At 43.6% G+C, this 16043-nt stretch overlaps 1 protein-coding gene across 11 annotated transcripts in view; it reads left to right on the top strand.

Annotated features, from left to right (window-relative positions):
- Positions 1–16043, top strand: part of AP2B1 (adaptor related protein complex 2 subunit beta 1) — a 159778-nt gene that overhangs the window by 10383 nt on the left and 133352 nt on the right. For 7 of the 11 annotated variants that reach the window (XM_062175575.1, XM_062175577.1, XM_062175572.1 and 4 more), the window contains exons 3-4: positions 6030–6135; positions 13510–13645. In XM_062175575.1, coding sequence (XP_062031559.1) covers positions 6030–6135; positions 13510–13645 — 242 coding nt within the window. Of the gene's footprint in view, positions 1–388; positions 495–6029; positions 6136–13509; positions 13646–16043 lie in introns of those variants that run through there. The other 4 variants (XM_062175568.1, XM_062175567.1, XM_062175566.1 and 1 more) reach the window with 2 other exon arrangements.

Raw genomic sequence — 16043 nt, 5'->3', positions numbered from 1 at the left:
CGAACTGGCCTGTATGTGATGCCAGTGTTGCAGGCAGAGGCTTGGCCTACTACATCACGGTGCCAGCCCCAGTCAGTGGTTTTCAACCTTGGCTGCACATTGGAATTACCCAGGGAACTTTAGAACAATATTGATGCTGGATTTCAGCCCCAGATAATCTGATTTTGATAGTCTGGGGTATGATCTGGGTGTGGGTTTTAAAAACTCCCCATGTGTGGGCATTTGCTTGGAATGCCTGCACCATGTATTGGAATACCTGCTTTAAATTCTGGTTCTTCTGCTTCTGATCCAGATTCCTGCTAATGTGTACCTTGGGAGGAAGCAGATGATGGCTGGGTCCCATGCTACTCAGATGGGAGACCTGCACTGAGTTTCAGATTCCTGGGTTCAGCCTGGCCCATCTATGGCTGTTGCAGGCATTTGGGAAATAAAGCAGTGGTTGGAAGAGCTTTTTCCATTTGTCTCTCAGTCTCTTTCACATAAAGTGAAAATAAGTAAGTGGAAACTTAGGAAAAAACTAGCTCCCCAGATTACTGTAATGTGTAGCCAAGATTTAAGAACCATTGCAAGCTTTTAGCAATGCCTGATGAATTTGATTTTGGGAAGGAGGAGGTTAAAAAAGATAAGAATTTATTGTTATAGTAAATAATCATAAATAAGAAATTTTGCTTTTCCTGGTCACTCTTTTTTGGTTCCACCCAACTTTCTCCTCCTTACCATAACTTTTACTTCATATTAGCTGCTTGTCATTTATTTTCAGCTTTTTCTCATTTTGTTATCTTTTGGAAATCTATTTGCTTTTTTCTTTTGTTTCAATTTGTGTGTTTTTCTGACCAGCATATTGTCTGTAATAACATAAAGGGATATAATTTTTTTTTTTTTGAGAGACAGAAGAGGAGGCTGCCTCTTTTTTTTTTTTTTTAATTTTTTTATTTATTTATTTTTGACAGGCAGAGTGGACAGTGAGAGAGAGAGAAAGGTCTTCCTTTGCTGTTGGTTCACCCTCCAATGGCTGCCATGGCCAGCGCACTGCGCTGATCCGAAGGCAGGAGCCAGGTGCTTCTCCTGGTCTCCCATGGGGTGCAGGGCCCAAGCACTTGGGCCATCCTCCACTGCACTCCTGGGCCATAGCAGAGAGCTGGCCTGGAAGAGGGGCAACTGGGACAGAATCTGGTGCCCCGACCAGGACTAGAACCCGGTGTGCCGGTGCCGCAAGGCGGAGGATTAGCCTATTGAGCCACGGCGCCGGCCATAAAGGGATATAATTTAAAAACTCAGCTAGTTCTTCAAACTTTATCTTGTAACTTTTTTATTTGGGCATTTATGAAAGTTTGAGAATTACAACCTGAATCACTGCCGGATAAATGCCATATTTTAAAAATAAATGGATAGATTGTGTTCCTTTTGCTTCCTGCAACGCCTACCAGAACTGCCACTGGAGAACATATTCTTTAAATGTATGCTGTTGGAATTGGAATAATTTCAGTTACATCCTGTTTTGATCCTGCAGCTCCTGCTGCTATTCACAGTTCAGACTTTCTGATACCCTGCTGTTTGTCCTTTGCTGTTCTCAGAAGTAGTGATAAAAACCCTAAGAAGTAGATTTGGCAACATAGGACTTGTTGAAGAGAACCACTCTTTAAAAGGGGTCAGCTTTTCTGGCTATGCTGTTTTTTGCAGCTGTAGCTTAAATAAAATAGTGATTTTGTAACAATTTGTCTTGTTGACAGTGGATATTGATGAAACAGACTTTTTTTAGTGCCTAACTTCTTTGACTCCTAGTTTCATCCATCCCAGGTAGGGGCTTCATGAGAATGGAATGGAGAGCCATCTCCACTATTTCTGTATTAGAGAATGAATAAGATTTGCTTAAAAGAAATGTTAAGAGCAGTTTTGAGGGGCCAGCATGGTGGGATAGCAGGTAAAGCTGCTGCCTGGGACACTGGCATCCCATCTGGGCACTGGATGGAGTCCTGATTGCTCCACTTCCAATTGAGCTCCCTGCTAACGCACTTGGGAAAGCTACAGAGGATGACCCAAGTGTTTAGGCACCTGTACTCATGTGGGAGACCCAGAAGAAGCTTCTGGCTTTGGTCAGAACCAGCCCCAACCATTGTGGCCATTTGGGGAGTAAACCAGTAGGTGGATGACCTCTCTGTCTCTTCCTCTCTCTCTCTAACTGTGCCTTTCAAATAAATAAAATCAATCTTAAAAAAACAAAACAAAACAAAACTGTTGAAGGTGGAAGAAAATGATAAGTATTTTAAACAGGTTTAAGCGTATAGATGGGAGGTTGTGGTTTTCTTGGGCTCAGTGATACAATTTTTTTCCTTCCTTTTTAAACTAAACGAGGATTGTTAACTTTTTTTTTAAAGATGTGTTTTATTGATTGAAAAGGCAGAGTTAAAGAGAGACAGAGACAGAGAGAGAGAGAGAGAGAGGTCTTTGATCCTCTGGTTTACTCTCCAAATGGCCACAGTGGCTGGAGCTGAGCTGACCTGAAGCCAGGAGTCAGGAGCTTTCTCTGGGTCTCCTACGGGTGCAGGGGCCTAAGGACTTGGGCCATCTTCCACTGCTTTCCTAGGCCACAGCAGAGAGCTGGATCTGAAGTGGAGCAGCTGGGCCTTGAACTCACCTATATGGAATGCTGGCACTGTAGGCAGCGGCTTTTACTGGTTTTGCCACCGTACTGGCTCCATTAACCTTTTTTTATTATGGCCGCAACCTCCTGAAGATAGGTGAGCCTGGAGACCAGGCCTTAAAGTAGTAGTGACAGTCCTTGACATTTTACACTTCAGGGCCTAAGCGATTAGTCATTCAAGATACACCATTAGAGATAACTCTCTTTTTTTTTTTTATGATTTTTTATTTATTTGAAAGGTAAAGTTATAGAGGGGAAGAAGGAGAGACAGAGATCTTGCATCCATTGGTTCACTCCCCAAATGGCCACAATGGTGGGGCCTGAGCCAGGCTGAAGCCAAGAGCCAGAAGCTTCTCTCAGATCTCCCACATAGGTGCAGGGGGCCAGGGACTTGGGCCATCTTCTGCTGCTTTCCCAGGCCATTAGCAAGAAGCTGGATCAGAAGTAGAGTGGCATGACTCAAACTGGTGCCCATTTGGGATGCCAGCACTGCAGGCTGTGGTTTAACTTGCTGCACTTACAGTACTGGCTCCTATGTCTCTCTCTTAACAATTTATTGTGGCACAGAGGGCTAAGTCATCTCTTGGGACATCCACATCCCATATCAAAATGCTTAGGCTGAGGTCCACCTCCACTTCTGATCCAGCTTCCTGCTAAATGTGCACCCTCCGAGGCAGCGAGTGATGCCTCCAGTACTTGGGTCCCTGCTATCCACATGGGAAACCAGATGAAGTTCTGGACTCCTGGCTTCAGCATGGCCTGCCCTGGCTGTTGTGAGCATTTGGGGAATAAACCAACAGATGGAAAATCTCTAGCTCTCCTTCTCTCTCTTTCTATGGCTCTGCCTTTCAAGTAGATGAAAGTAAATACATTTTAAAAACAAGTAACAGGGGCCAGTGACACTCTGGCACAGTAGGTTAATCCTCCACCTGTGGCGCTGGCATCCCATATGGGTGCCAGTGCTAGTCCTGGCTGCTCTTCTTCCAATCCAACTTTCTACTCTGGCCTAGGAAAGTAGTAGCTCCTGCGTGAGAGACCCAGAAGAAGCTTCTGGCTTTGGATCGGCTCCAGCCATTGCAGCCATTTGGGGAGTGAACTAATGGATGGAAGACCCTTCTCTCACTCTCTCCCTCTCACTGTCTGTAACTCAACCTCTCAAATAAATAAATAAAATGTTAAAAAAAAAAAACAAGTAATAAACTTTTACTTTAAGAGACAGAGCTCCTATCTGCTGCTTGACTTCCTGAATGCACACAGCGATGGGGATTTGGCAAGGCCCAAGCTGGGAGCCAAGAATTCAATCTGGGTCTCCCATGTGGGTGGTTGGAATCCAGTTACTTGAGCTGTTACCATTGCCTTACAGATCTGCATTAGTAAGGAAGCTAGAGTCAGGAGCTGGAGCTGATAGCAGAATATGGAGTGCCATACGATATCACCATGTGCTAATTAATAAATTCCCAATATTAATAAGCCTGTGTGGCTTCTTGCCTAATATTCAGAGAAGAATTCTGAATACCAGCGTAAATGAATGAGGCAGCATGATACTTTTTTTTTTTTTAAGTTTATTTATTTTTTGACAAGCAGAGTGGATAGTGAGAGAGAGAGACAGAGAGAAAGGTCTTCCTTTTTGCCGTTGATTCACCCTCCAATGGCCGCTGCGGACGGCGCACCACCCCATCTGAAGCCAGGAGCCAGGTGCTTCTCCTGGTCTCCCATGCAGGTGCAGGGCCCAAGGACTTGGGCCATCCTCCACTGCACTCCCGGGCCATAGCAGAGAGCTGGCCTGGAAGAGGGGCAACCGGGATAGAATCCGGCACCCCAACTGGGACTAGAACCCGGTGTGCTGGCGCCGCAAGGCGGAGGATTAGCCTATTAAGCCACGGCGCCGGCCCAGCATGATACATTTTAAGCTTTTATTCAGTGAGAAAGATTCATAGGAGAGTGAGGGCCCAGTCTATAAGAGAGATAGATCTAGATTCATATCGAGTACCAGGAGCCAGCCATGTGGAGGAGCATGCAAGCCAGGAAGCATGGGGCAGGTGACCCGAAGGCCACGTGCCCTGGAGGCACAGAGCACCATGGGCCCACACTGCAAAAAGCCAAAGAAAAGGAAAAGGCTGGGCACACCATGTCCCAGCCTTTTAATCCACTACAAAAGGGGAGTGTTAGTTAACTTGACTGGCTAGTGGTCACACAGGTGTGGTCAGGTAGGGGCATGAGGTCACATAGGGGTGTGGTCTTCCAGCTCACAAACCGAATCAGTTTTATTCTGTGTATCTGCCTATATCAGAGCCAGATTTCAAACCCAGGTACTTTGATATGGGATGTGTCTTAACTGCCAGGCTAAACACTTACCCCTTGAAATAACTGGTTTGTACCATTCTTGAATCTTCACGATTGTTCTTGTTAGATTTAGGGTGGATCCTTAGGCCCATTAGTTTATTCGAGTTAATAAGAGTAGAGGAGTGATTCTCAACCCTGATTGTCCATTTGATCACTTGGGGGCACTTATAAAGATTTGCATGTGAGCATTCTTGGCATTGCAATGTTTTTGGTCCAGAGTGCAGCCTGAACATTGTTAGTTTTAAATACTTATCAGATAGTATCAGTGTGTGCCACTGATGCTGGCCTTTGAGCTTCATTTCTTTGTCTGTAAAGTTGGAATTGAGTAGATGAGATGATATATGAGGTTTTTTCTGCTTTGAAATTACTGATTTTTTTAAATGATTTTTGTTTGTTTATTTGAAAGGCAGAGTTAAGTAGGGTAGGAGAGACAGAGAGAGATTCCATTCTCTGGTTTGCTCCCCAGATGGCTGTAGTAGTCAGTGCTGAGCCAGACTGAAGCCAGTAGTTTCATCAAGGTCTCCCACATGGGTGGCAGTGGCCCAAACATTTGGGCCATCTTGCACTGCTTTTCCCAGGCTATTAGCAGGGAGTGGATCAGAAGTTGAGCAGCTGGGACACGAACTGGAACCCATTTGGGATGTGGTGGTACAGGCAGCAGCTTTACCTGCTGTGCCACAATACCAGCCCCATAAACTACTGATTTCTAAGCTGTTTTACCTACATTTATTTTTCTTCTCAGCACCTTAAAATCCTCATGGGAAATCATATCATATACTATTCTGTATCTGAGATGTGCTTTCTCTTTCAGGTCTGGATTGTACCTTTCTCACTGGTCACAATTTGGAAGCTTTTAACATTTACTGGTATCATTATCAGTAATTTAGCTATTTTCCTAGGGCTTTGAATTTTACATGTCCTGTAATTTTTTAATGATCTTATTTCAGTTGCTATTCTATTGTTCTTCTGTTTAATTGCATAGTGCAGTCTCCTGCTCTAGTTCTGTGGTTCTGGGACCTTACCCATTTGTTCCCATCTTTTTTAGGAGAAATCTTTGAATTAAAAGCTGAACTCAACAATGAGAAGAAAGAAAAGAGGAAAGAGGCTGTGAAGAAAGTGATTGCTGCTATGACCGTGGGGAAGGATGTTAGGTAAAAGTCATCATTTCTGCTGTTGGTCACTTAGTGATCCAGGCCCCATTTTATGGCCTTTACTGCTTTGTCTTTAAAACTGTTATAGAACCTATGAGAAGACATTTGTTCACTGAAAACTTCCTCAAGAATAGTAGTTTCTTTTTAAATTATTTATTACACATGCAAAGATGGGGGAGGGGAGAGAGAGAAAGAGACAGACAGACAGACAGACGATGTGCTCTCATTTGCTGGTTCATTCTCCAAATGTCCCCAACAGCTGGGGTTGGGCCAGGGTGAAGCTGGGAGACAGGAGCGCAATACAAACCTCCCGCATGGGTGGCAGGGATCCAAGTACTTGAGCTATCACCACTGCCTCCCAGGACACATTAGTAGGAAGCTGGAGTCAGATGCTGGAGCTGAGAGTCAAACCCAGGCCCTCTGACCTGAGATGCAGGTATGTAACTGCTATACTGTCCGTGTAGTTGCTTTTGCATTAATTCTCTGCATTAATTCTCCGACTTCAGTGTTGTTTTTTTGTTTGGTTTTAGAAGAATGAAACAAGTTTAATTTTATTGAATATAGATCTGGCATAAAACCTCCTGAGAGCTGGCACAGGTACAAATCTATTGGCTGAGATAGTTTTAGAAGATACAAAAGAGCTCACTCTTTGACTGAAGCCCTAGCCTTCAACTTTACAACTGTGCATTCAGCTGCTGCATTCCTGATGAAAATCAATATTAAAATCCATTTGTTCGTATTGTTTGTTTCTTTAATGTAACAGGGGTACTTGAAAATAAATGAGGGTTGTCTGCAGGCCCCTGAGGGAGTCTGTGAGGTTAAAGCTGTTTTTGTGATAACATTTAGTCAGTACTTGCCTTTTTCACCATTTTGATGTTGACACTGGTGGTGCAAAGCAGTGGTAGGTAAAACTGCTGGTATCTTAGAATTAATAAGAGTAGGCTGGCGCTGTGGCTTAACAGGCTAATCCTCTGCCTTGCGGTGCCGGCACACCAGGTTCTAGTCTCGGTTGGGGCGCCGGATTCTATCCCGGTTGCCCCTCTTCCAGGCCAGCTCTCTGCTATGGCCCGGGAGTGCAGTGGAGGATGGCCCAAGTGCTTGGGCCCTGCACCCCATGGGAGACCAGGAGAGGCACCTGGCTCCTGGCTTCGGATCAGCGAGATGCGCCGGCCGCAGTGGCCATTGGAGGGTGAACCAATGGCAAAAAGGAAGACCTTTCTCTCTCTCTTTCTCACTGTCCACTCTGCCTGTCAAAAAAAAAAAAATTAAAAAACAAAACAAAAGTTAAAAAAAAAAGAATTAATCAGAGTAGTGATGCTGGTTTTAACAGTGAGATTGTATTCTGTACCCCTACATACTGGCAAGAAAAGGTACAATTTACTTTGGCTATCCTTCATGAAGAATTCATCTATTTTTTATTTTATTTATTTATTTTTAAAGATTTACTTATTTGAAAGAGGGAGTTACACAGAGGCAGAGAGAGAGAGAGGTCTTCCATCTGCTGGTTCACTCCCCAAATGGCTGCAATGGCTGGAGCTGGACTGATCCGAAGCCAGGAGCTTCTTTTGGGTCTCTCACCTGGGTGCAGGGCCCAAGGAGTTGGGCCATCTTCTGCTGCTTTCCCAGGCCATAGCAGAGAGCTGGATTGGAACATGAGCAGCCGGGACTAAACCGGGTGCCCATATGGGATGCCGGCACCACAGGCGATGGCTTTACCTGCTATGCTACAGTGCCAGCCCCCATCTATTTTTTAAAACTTTCGATTTTGGACTTTGAGTATATATATCTTTTAATATTCTGTGTGCTAAAATAAGAATTGCACATAAAGCTCCTCTGCACAGCAAAATGTGATGGTTGACTTGAGAGCAAGCCCTTGTGCGATTGTTTGAATTGCAAACACTATTTTTATTGAAAGTGATTGACAGACTGTATTTAATCAGACTCTGGCATTTGGGAGACATGAGACATTTTACCAAAAATGAACAAAATGAATCTGCTATTTCAGGAATGAAAAATTTGACAGTAAGTAAATTTTGAGGTTTAAAGTAAAAATTAGAGTATTAGAAAGGGTATCTCATGAGCTTGACAGCTTCTAAATGCTTAAAGATTTTTTTTTTAGATAATTTATTTATTTATTTGACAGGTAGAGTTACAGACAGTGAGAGAGAGAGAGAGAAAGAGAGAGAAAGGTCTTCCTTCTCTTGGTTCACTCCCCTAATGGCCGCTACGGCCAGCGCTACGCCGGTCCGAAGCCAGGAGCCGGGTTCTTCCTCCTGGTTTCCCATGTGAGTGCAGGGACCCAAGCACTTGGGCCATCCTCCACTGCCTTCCCAGGCCACAGCAGAGAGCTGGACTGGAAGAGGAGCAACCGGGACTAGTACCCAGCGCCCCAACTGGAACTAGAACCCGGAGTGCCGGCGCCGCAGGTGGAGGATTAGCCAAGTGAGTCATGGCGCCGGCCTAAAGATTTTTCTGAGATTGGTGGTGAAAGAAATAAATGAATGTGATTATTTGTGTCAACTTTGGGAAGGTCCAAATAGCTCAGTGAACCAATATTTTTCAAATGACCAGTGCATATATCACAGAATTACTTATGGGTAAAAGACCCATTCAACATGTATGATACATGAATGGATTTTAATGCAAATAAATACAAAAGTTTATTCATATGGTTTCAGATGCTACATTTCAATTAACTTATAAACTATCATTTGTGGAGTTGGACATTTAGTATAGCAGCTAAGTTGGTGCTTGGGACATCTACATTGCAAAACATTGTGCCTAGTTCTGATACTGGCTCTGCTTCTGATTTCAGCTTCCAGCTGATACATACTCTGGGAGGTAACAGCATGTGTGTCTCAATGCCACTTGGATTGAATTTGCAGGCAGCTGGGGAATGAACTAACAGATAGATGTCTATCTCTGTCTCTCTGCCTTTCAAATAAAATGAAAAGAAATTAAGAAAAAAAAAAAAGAAACCTACATCTGTGAGCTACTTTTAATGTAGTATCAAAGGATATAATTTTTTCTTTTCTTTTTTTTTTTTTTTTGACAGGCAGAGTTAGATAGTAAGAGAGAGAGAGAAAGGACTTCCTTTGCCGTTGGTTCACCCTCCAATGGCCGCCGCGCCGGCGCATCGCGCTGATACGAAGGCAGGAGCCAGGTGCTTCTCCTGGTCTCCCATGGGGTGCAGGGCCCAAGCACTTGGGCCATCCTCCATTGCACTCCCGGGCCACAGTAGAGAGCTGGCCTGGAAGAGGGGCAACTGGGACAGAATCCGGCGCCCCGACCAGGACTAGAACCCGGTGTGCCGGCGCCGCAGGCGGAGGATTAGCCTATTGAGCCACGGTGCTGGCCTAATTTTTTCTTATACTTCAGCCAAAACAACATTCTACAATAGGTTGAATGTAGTAGATACGAGAATCTAGCTGTCTTTGTTTAAACTGGGTATTAAAGTGATTTACAATAGTGTAAAAAAAAGTCATCTCATTAATTTAAAAAATGTAACTTTTTCCCTTAAAATATGCTGTGGAATGAATTTATTATTACTTAAAACACAATTTTTTGTTTTGTTTTTTGACAGGCAGAGTTAGATAGTGAGAGAGAGAGAGAGACAGAGAGTTACAGACAGAGAGAGACAGAAAGGTCTTCCTTCCGTTGGTTCACTCCCCTAATGGCTGCCATATCCAGTGCTGCGCCGATCCAAAGCCAGGAGCTGGGTGCTTCCTCCTGGTCTCCCATGCGGGTGCAGGGACCCAAGCACCTGGGCCATCCTCCACTGCCCTCCCGGGCCACAGCAGAGAGCTGGACTGGAAGAGGAGCAGAATCCAGTGCCCCAACAGGGACTAGAACCCGGGGTACCAGCACTGCAGGCAGAGGATTAGCCAAGTGATCCATGGCGCTGGCCCAAAACACATTAATATTTTAAAAGGGATCTTGAGACCAATACAGTAAGAACAGCTCCCATAACCAGGCAGGGAGACCAGATAGAAAAGGTAACACAAGAGATAGGCTTTTGGCATAGTGCCTAAGATGCCGCTAGGGATACCTGCACACACTGTACTATACACACACACATATTTATAATTTTTTTAAGATTTATTTATTTCTTTGAAAGGCAGAGGCAGAGAAGGAGAGAGAGAGGTTTTTCATCCGCTGCTTCCCTCCCCAGATGGCTGTCATGGCCGGAGTTGATCCCTTCTGAAGCCAGGAGTCTGGAGCTTCTTCCAGGTCTCCCACATGGGTGCAGGGACCCAAGGACTTGGGCCATCTTCTACTGCTTTTCCAGGCCATAGCAGAGAGCTGGATTGGAAGTGGAACAGCCTGGACTTGAACCAGCACCCATATGGGATGCCACAGCTCTGGCCACTGTGTCAGTATTAAAACTAAAGGATAGTAGATGTATATTAGCCTTCATGGTGTTTATTATCTAGTTAAAGAGACCCCAATTTGAAAAATTAGGGAATAATAAAATATAGTTATGTAATTAGGTATTAAAATGTATATATTAAAGGCAGTAAGAACTCTGCAAAAGAAAGATCCATTCAAATAGAAATAGTTGGAGAACTCTTTTGGAGGGACAAGATGCAAGCTATGCCTGCAAAGATAACATGAGGAAACAGAATAAATAAGAGAGTAGCTACTTGTAGCTGATCATGCTTCAGTCTCCTTAGCAAGTAACCTCAAGTTCAGTGCCGTCCAATAGAAATACAGTGCAAGCCACATAAGTAATTTAAATATTTTCTGGTAGCTATAATAAAAAGTAAAAAGAAATAGATGAGATTAATTTTAATAATCTTACTTAGAGCAGGAGTTTGGTGGTTAAGATGCCTGCATCATGTGTCTGAATGCCTGGGTTTGATACCTGGCTCTTGACTCTGGCTTGCTGCTCATGTGTACCCTGGAAACAGCAGTGATGGCTCAAGTGGTTGGGTTTCTGCCACCCATGTGGAAGACCTAGATTGTGTTCCTGGCTCCTGGCTTAGGCTTGGCCCATTGTGAGCATTTGGGGAGTGCACCAGCAGATGGGTAACAAGTTTGTACTCTGACTTGCCTCTCTATCTCTCTACTTCTCTTTTTGGCTCTCAAATAAATAAGAAAATAACTAATTTATTAAAATATGTATATTTTATTTGATCTAGTATATCCAAAATTCTGTCATTTTAATGTATGATCAATATAAAATTTTTAATGAGTTATTTACATATTTTTCACATGGAGTCTTCAAAATCCATTTACATTTACATCAAATCTCAGTTCAGACTGGCCACATTGTAAGTACTCATTGGCTACTCATGACTAATGGTTACCATCATGAGAAGTTCTGGTTTCTAGTTTTATAAGTTGATTTTACCTCTAAAGCTTTGACAATTAAGTCTTCTTGATCTTGGCAAGTTAGAATCATTTAAGATATTAATTTTACTATTGTTTAGTATTTCATGTTTGTTTACCAGTTTTATGGTTCTTTTGCACATCAGCTGTTCTCTCATGAGATGGAAGGAAAACTCCTTTTGGAGAGCTTTGTTAGTGTTTATTAAATATCTACATGTACATGAACTATACATATAAACTATACATATAGGTACTATACGTATGAACTGTTTCTTTGCCTTCCAGAATAGAAATCACTGGTTTGTTGGAGATGTGAATTCTTTAGACTTGCATTCCATCTTGTGTTCTGTAAATAATTTCTGTTTCTGTACCTGTTTTTATTTGTATACAGAAGCTATGCCAATTGTTTCATCATTCTTTTCTATAAAAATTATGCATTTGTTACTTTTTATGTTGGTAATAAGATACCTAGAAATATTTACAACTTATAAGGTATTCTGATAAAGCCTTAGGGAGAAGATTAATTCCTAACTTCTGTGTCTTATAGGAGAATGGTAAATCATGAAATGGCTAGAACTTGTAAATAGTATAAGCTTTCTTTATATTTGATTAAACCCAAATTTTCATTTGTCTGAATGTATAATGTTAGAATAAATAAATTCCACAAAAAGGGAATCAGCATCTTAGAGAAATAACTGATTTCCTGTCTGAAGTTAGAAATGAACAGAGTGAGCCTGGGTGAAGCATTATATCACATGAGAAAGCAGGAATTACATCACAAGGCCAGGAGATGAATTCACATTGGTCAAGGATGGAAGAGCATGAGCATTAAAAAGTTTTGTTTTGTTTTGTTTTGTTTTGTTTGTAAAGATTTATTTATTGTATTTGAAAGGCAGAGTTACTGAGAGGCAGAGGGGAGGATGAGGTAAGGAGAAGTCTTCCATCCACTGATTCATTCACTCTCCAGGTGGCTGCAATGGCCTGAGCTGTGCCAATCTGAAGCCAGGAGCCAAGGTGCAGGGGCCCAAGAACTTGGGCCATCCTTTACTGCTTTCCCAGGCCATAGCAGAGAGACGGATCAGAAGTGGAACAGCTGGGACTTGAACTGGCATCCATATAGGATACTGGCACTGCAGGTGGCGGCTTTGTACACTATGCCACAGTGCCAGCCCCTAAAATGCTTTGTAACTAGTGAAACTGCAGTAGATTTATATGAATTACTGTTAATTATTTTGGTATGGTAATGGTAGTGAGTTTGTTTTTTTTTTTTATTTTAAAGATTTATTTATTCATTTGAAGTCAGAGTTACACAGAGAGAGGAGAGGCAGAGAGAGAGAGGTCTTCCATCTGATGGTTCACTCTCCAATTGGCCGCAATGGCCAGAACTGTGCCGATCCAAAGCCAGGAGCCAGGAGCTTCTTCTGAGTCTCCCATGTAGGTGCAGGGGCCCAAGGATTTGGGCCATCTTCTACTGCTTTCCCAGGCCATAGCAGAGAGCTGGTTTGGAAGAGGAACAGCCAGGACTAGAACCGGCATCTATATGGGATGCCGGTGCTTCAGGCCTGGGCATTAACCTGCTGCGCCACAGTGCCAGCCCCATAAAGGTAGTGAGTTTTTAAAAAGATTCCTAAATTATACACTAAAATATTACAGATGAAAGGTGTCTAGGATACATTTAAAAATAATGAGCAGCTGGATGAGATGGGGACAGTAGGGGCAGTAGGTTGAGAATATTACCTGAAACAAGATTGGGCTTATATCAATATGTCAGTATCTGTGGGTGATGAGTTCATTGAGTTCATTTTATTTCTTTGTTTATTGAAATATTTTCTTAATACAAAATTTTTTCAAAAACTATTTAGGGACCTTAGGACCAATACTACAATTTCTTTCATAATTCATTTCCATGATAGTAATTATCATTATGTGGATGTTTGTCTTTGCATCCAGTAACTCTGTTATAAGCCATTTCTTAATATTCTGTCCAGCAGCATGGTGCTCACTCCCGTTCACTTTCCTGTTCTTTTTCCCTTCTCTGCTTAGCTCTCTCTTTCCAGATGTAGTGAACTGCATGCAGACTGACAACTTGGAACTTAAAAAGCTTGTGTATCTCTACTTGATGAATTACGCCAAGAGTCAGCCAGACATGGCCATCATGGCTGTCAACAGCTTTGTGAAGGTAACTTTTCCCAAGGATTCAAGAGCATTATACCTAAAAACAGCTTTTTCAGAAGTGATGCTAGGTATAGTTAGCTTCTGTGTTGCAAAGAAACAAGTTTTCTTCTGAAGAAAGGCCTCTAGGGAAGTACTGACAGTGACTAGAAATGTTCATGTGATAAGCCATCTATTTGCCAGAGTATTGTGTCATGCAGGGAAATTTAAGCCATATGGTGAGCCTTCTGTAGTGGGGTTTGGTGCATCCCTGCCAGAAGGGCAGAAGAAAGCCAGGTGAAGCTGCACTGTTTTACTTTCCGATGCTGACAAAGGTTGGGCATATCATTGTAGTACAAGTAAACTGGGGCTCTCTCTGTTGTATCTTTATCAAAATAATGTTTATGAGTTAGAAATAGTGGACGATGCAGGAGGTACTTTTGTTTAATCTTCCAACATTTGATTCTTTTTTATTATGGAATAATGTATTCAAGTAGAGGGAATAGCATGATGAATACCTAAACACCTATCTTGGGGTTTTCACAATTTTTTTTCAAGTCATAAGTTTATTTATAAACATATCTGGTATGCTATGAGTTCAAGAGTTTGATCTATTTTTTAAAGAGACTACGTTTCTTGTAATACTGTTATCTGTTAAATAGATGACCTAGAACATCATTCTTTTTCTTTTTTTTTCTTTTTTAATTTATTTGACAGGTAGAGTTAGAGAGAGACAGAGAGAAAGGTCTTCCTTCCGTTGGTTCACCCCCAAAATGGCTGCTATGGCCAGAGCTACGCCGATCTGAAGCCAGGAGCCAGGTGCTTCTTCCTGGTCTCCCATGCGGGTGCAGGGACTCCAGCACTTGGGCCATCCTCCACTGCCTTCCCAGGCCACAGCAGAGAGCTGGAGTGGAAGAGGAGCAACTGGGACTAGAACCCGGTGCCCATATGGGATGCTGATGCCGTAGACAGAGGATTAACCAAGTGAGCCATGGCACCGGCCCCATTTTTTTTTTTTTTTTTTTTTAAGATTTATTTTATTGTCTGGCGCCGTGGCTCAACAGGCTAATCCTCCGCCTTGCACACCGGGTTCTAGTCCCGGTCGGGGCACCGGATTCTGTCCCAGTTGCCCCTCTTCCAGGCCAGCTCTCCACTATGGCCTGGGAGTGCAGTGGAGGATGGCCCAAGTGCTTGGGCCCTGCACCCCATGGGAGACCAGGAGGAAGCACCTGGCTCCTGGCTTCAGATCAGCGTGGTGCGCCGGCCGCAGCGCGCCGGCCGCAGTGGCCATTGGAGGGTGAACCAACGGCAAAAAGGAAGACCTTTCACTCTGTCTCTCTCTCTCAGACCTTTCACTCTGTCTCTCTCTCTCACTGTCCACTCTGCCTGTCAAAAAAAAAAAAAAAAAGATTTATTTATTTGAAAGAGTCACAGAAAGAGGTAGAGAGAGAGTGGTCTTCCATCTGCTGGTTCACTCCCCAAATGGCTGCAATGGCTGGAGCTGAGCCTATCCAAAGCCAGGAGCCAGGAGCCTCTTCCGGGTCTCCCATGTTGGTGCTGGGCCCAAGGACTTTGACCACCTTTCACTGCTTTCCCAGGTCCATTAGCGGGGAGCTGGATCAGAAGTGGAGCAGCCGGGACTCGAACAGAGACCATATAGGATGCTGGCACTGCAAGCTAAGGCTTTAGCCCACTATGCCACAGCACCGGCCCCACATTCTTATTTATTTTCTTTTTTTTAAAGATTTTATTTATTTATTTGAGAGGTAAATTTACAGACAGTGAGAGGAAGAGACAGAAAGGTCTTCCATCCACTGGTTCGCTCCCCAAATGGCTGGAATGGCTGGCTGGAGCTCTGCCGATCTGAAGCCAGGAGCCAGGAGCTTCTTCCTGGTCTCCCACACGGGTGCAGGGGCCCAAGGACTTGGGGCCATTTTCTACTGCTTTCCCAGGCCATCGCAGAGAGCTGGATTGGAAGACGAGCATCCGGGACTAGAACCGGGCACCCATATGGGATGCCAGCACCACAGGTGGAGGAATAACCTACTGCACCATGATTCCGGCCCTGGCCCCTATCACATCCTTATTTCTTAAGCAGCTGGTGTCGTACTATGAAAAAAGGTGCAGCAAATCCAGATCTAAAGTGCAAAGTCATCATAACTAGCAACCTCTACTTGTTTTCCACTGAAAATGGCAAATTCTTCCTGGGCCATGCTGATAGTGGCTCCTAAGGACCGTGGAGTTTGTGAACCTCCGGATGCTGTGTCCCAACATGGCACTGTTGGAAGCTCTGTAGGAGGCACAGAGACCCAAGAAGGAAGAAATGGTGGCAACACACCAAGCCTCTCTCTTTTCACAGCCTTGTTCCCCTGTGTGCAAGGGCTGAAAGGCGAGTTTTCACAGTTATTGACACATGGCCACTGTTG

Source organism: Lepus europaeus, chromosome 18 (assembly GCF_033115175.1).
Source record: "Lepus europaeus isolate LE1 chromosome 18, mLepTim1.pri, whole genome shotgun sequence".
Classification (NCBI taxonomy): Eukaryota; Metazoa; Chordata; class Mammalia; order Lagomorpha; family Leporidae; genus Lepus; species Lepus europaeus.
The sequence above is the reverse complement of the archived record's forward strand: the minus strand, read 5'-3'. Positions and strand labels throughout refer to the sequence as shown.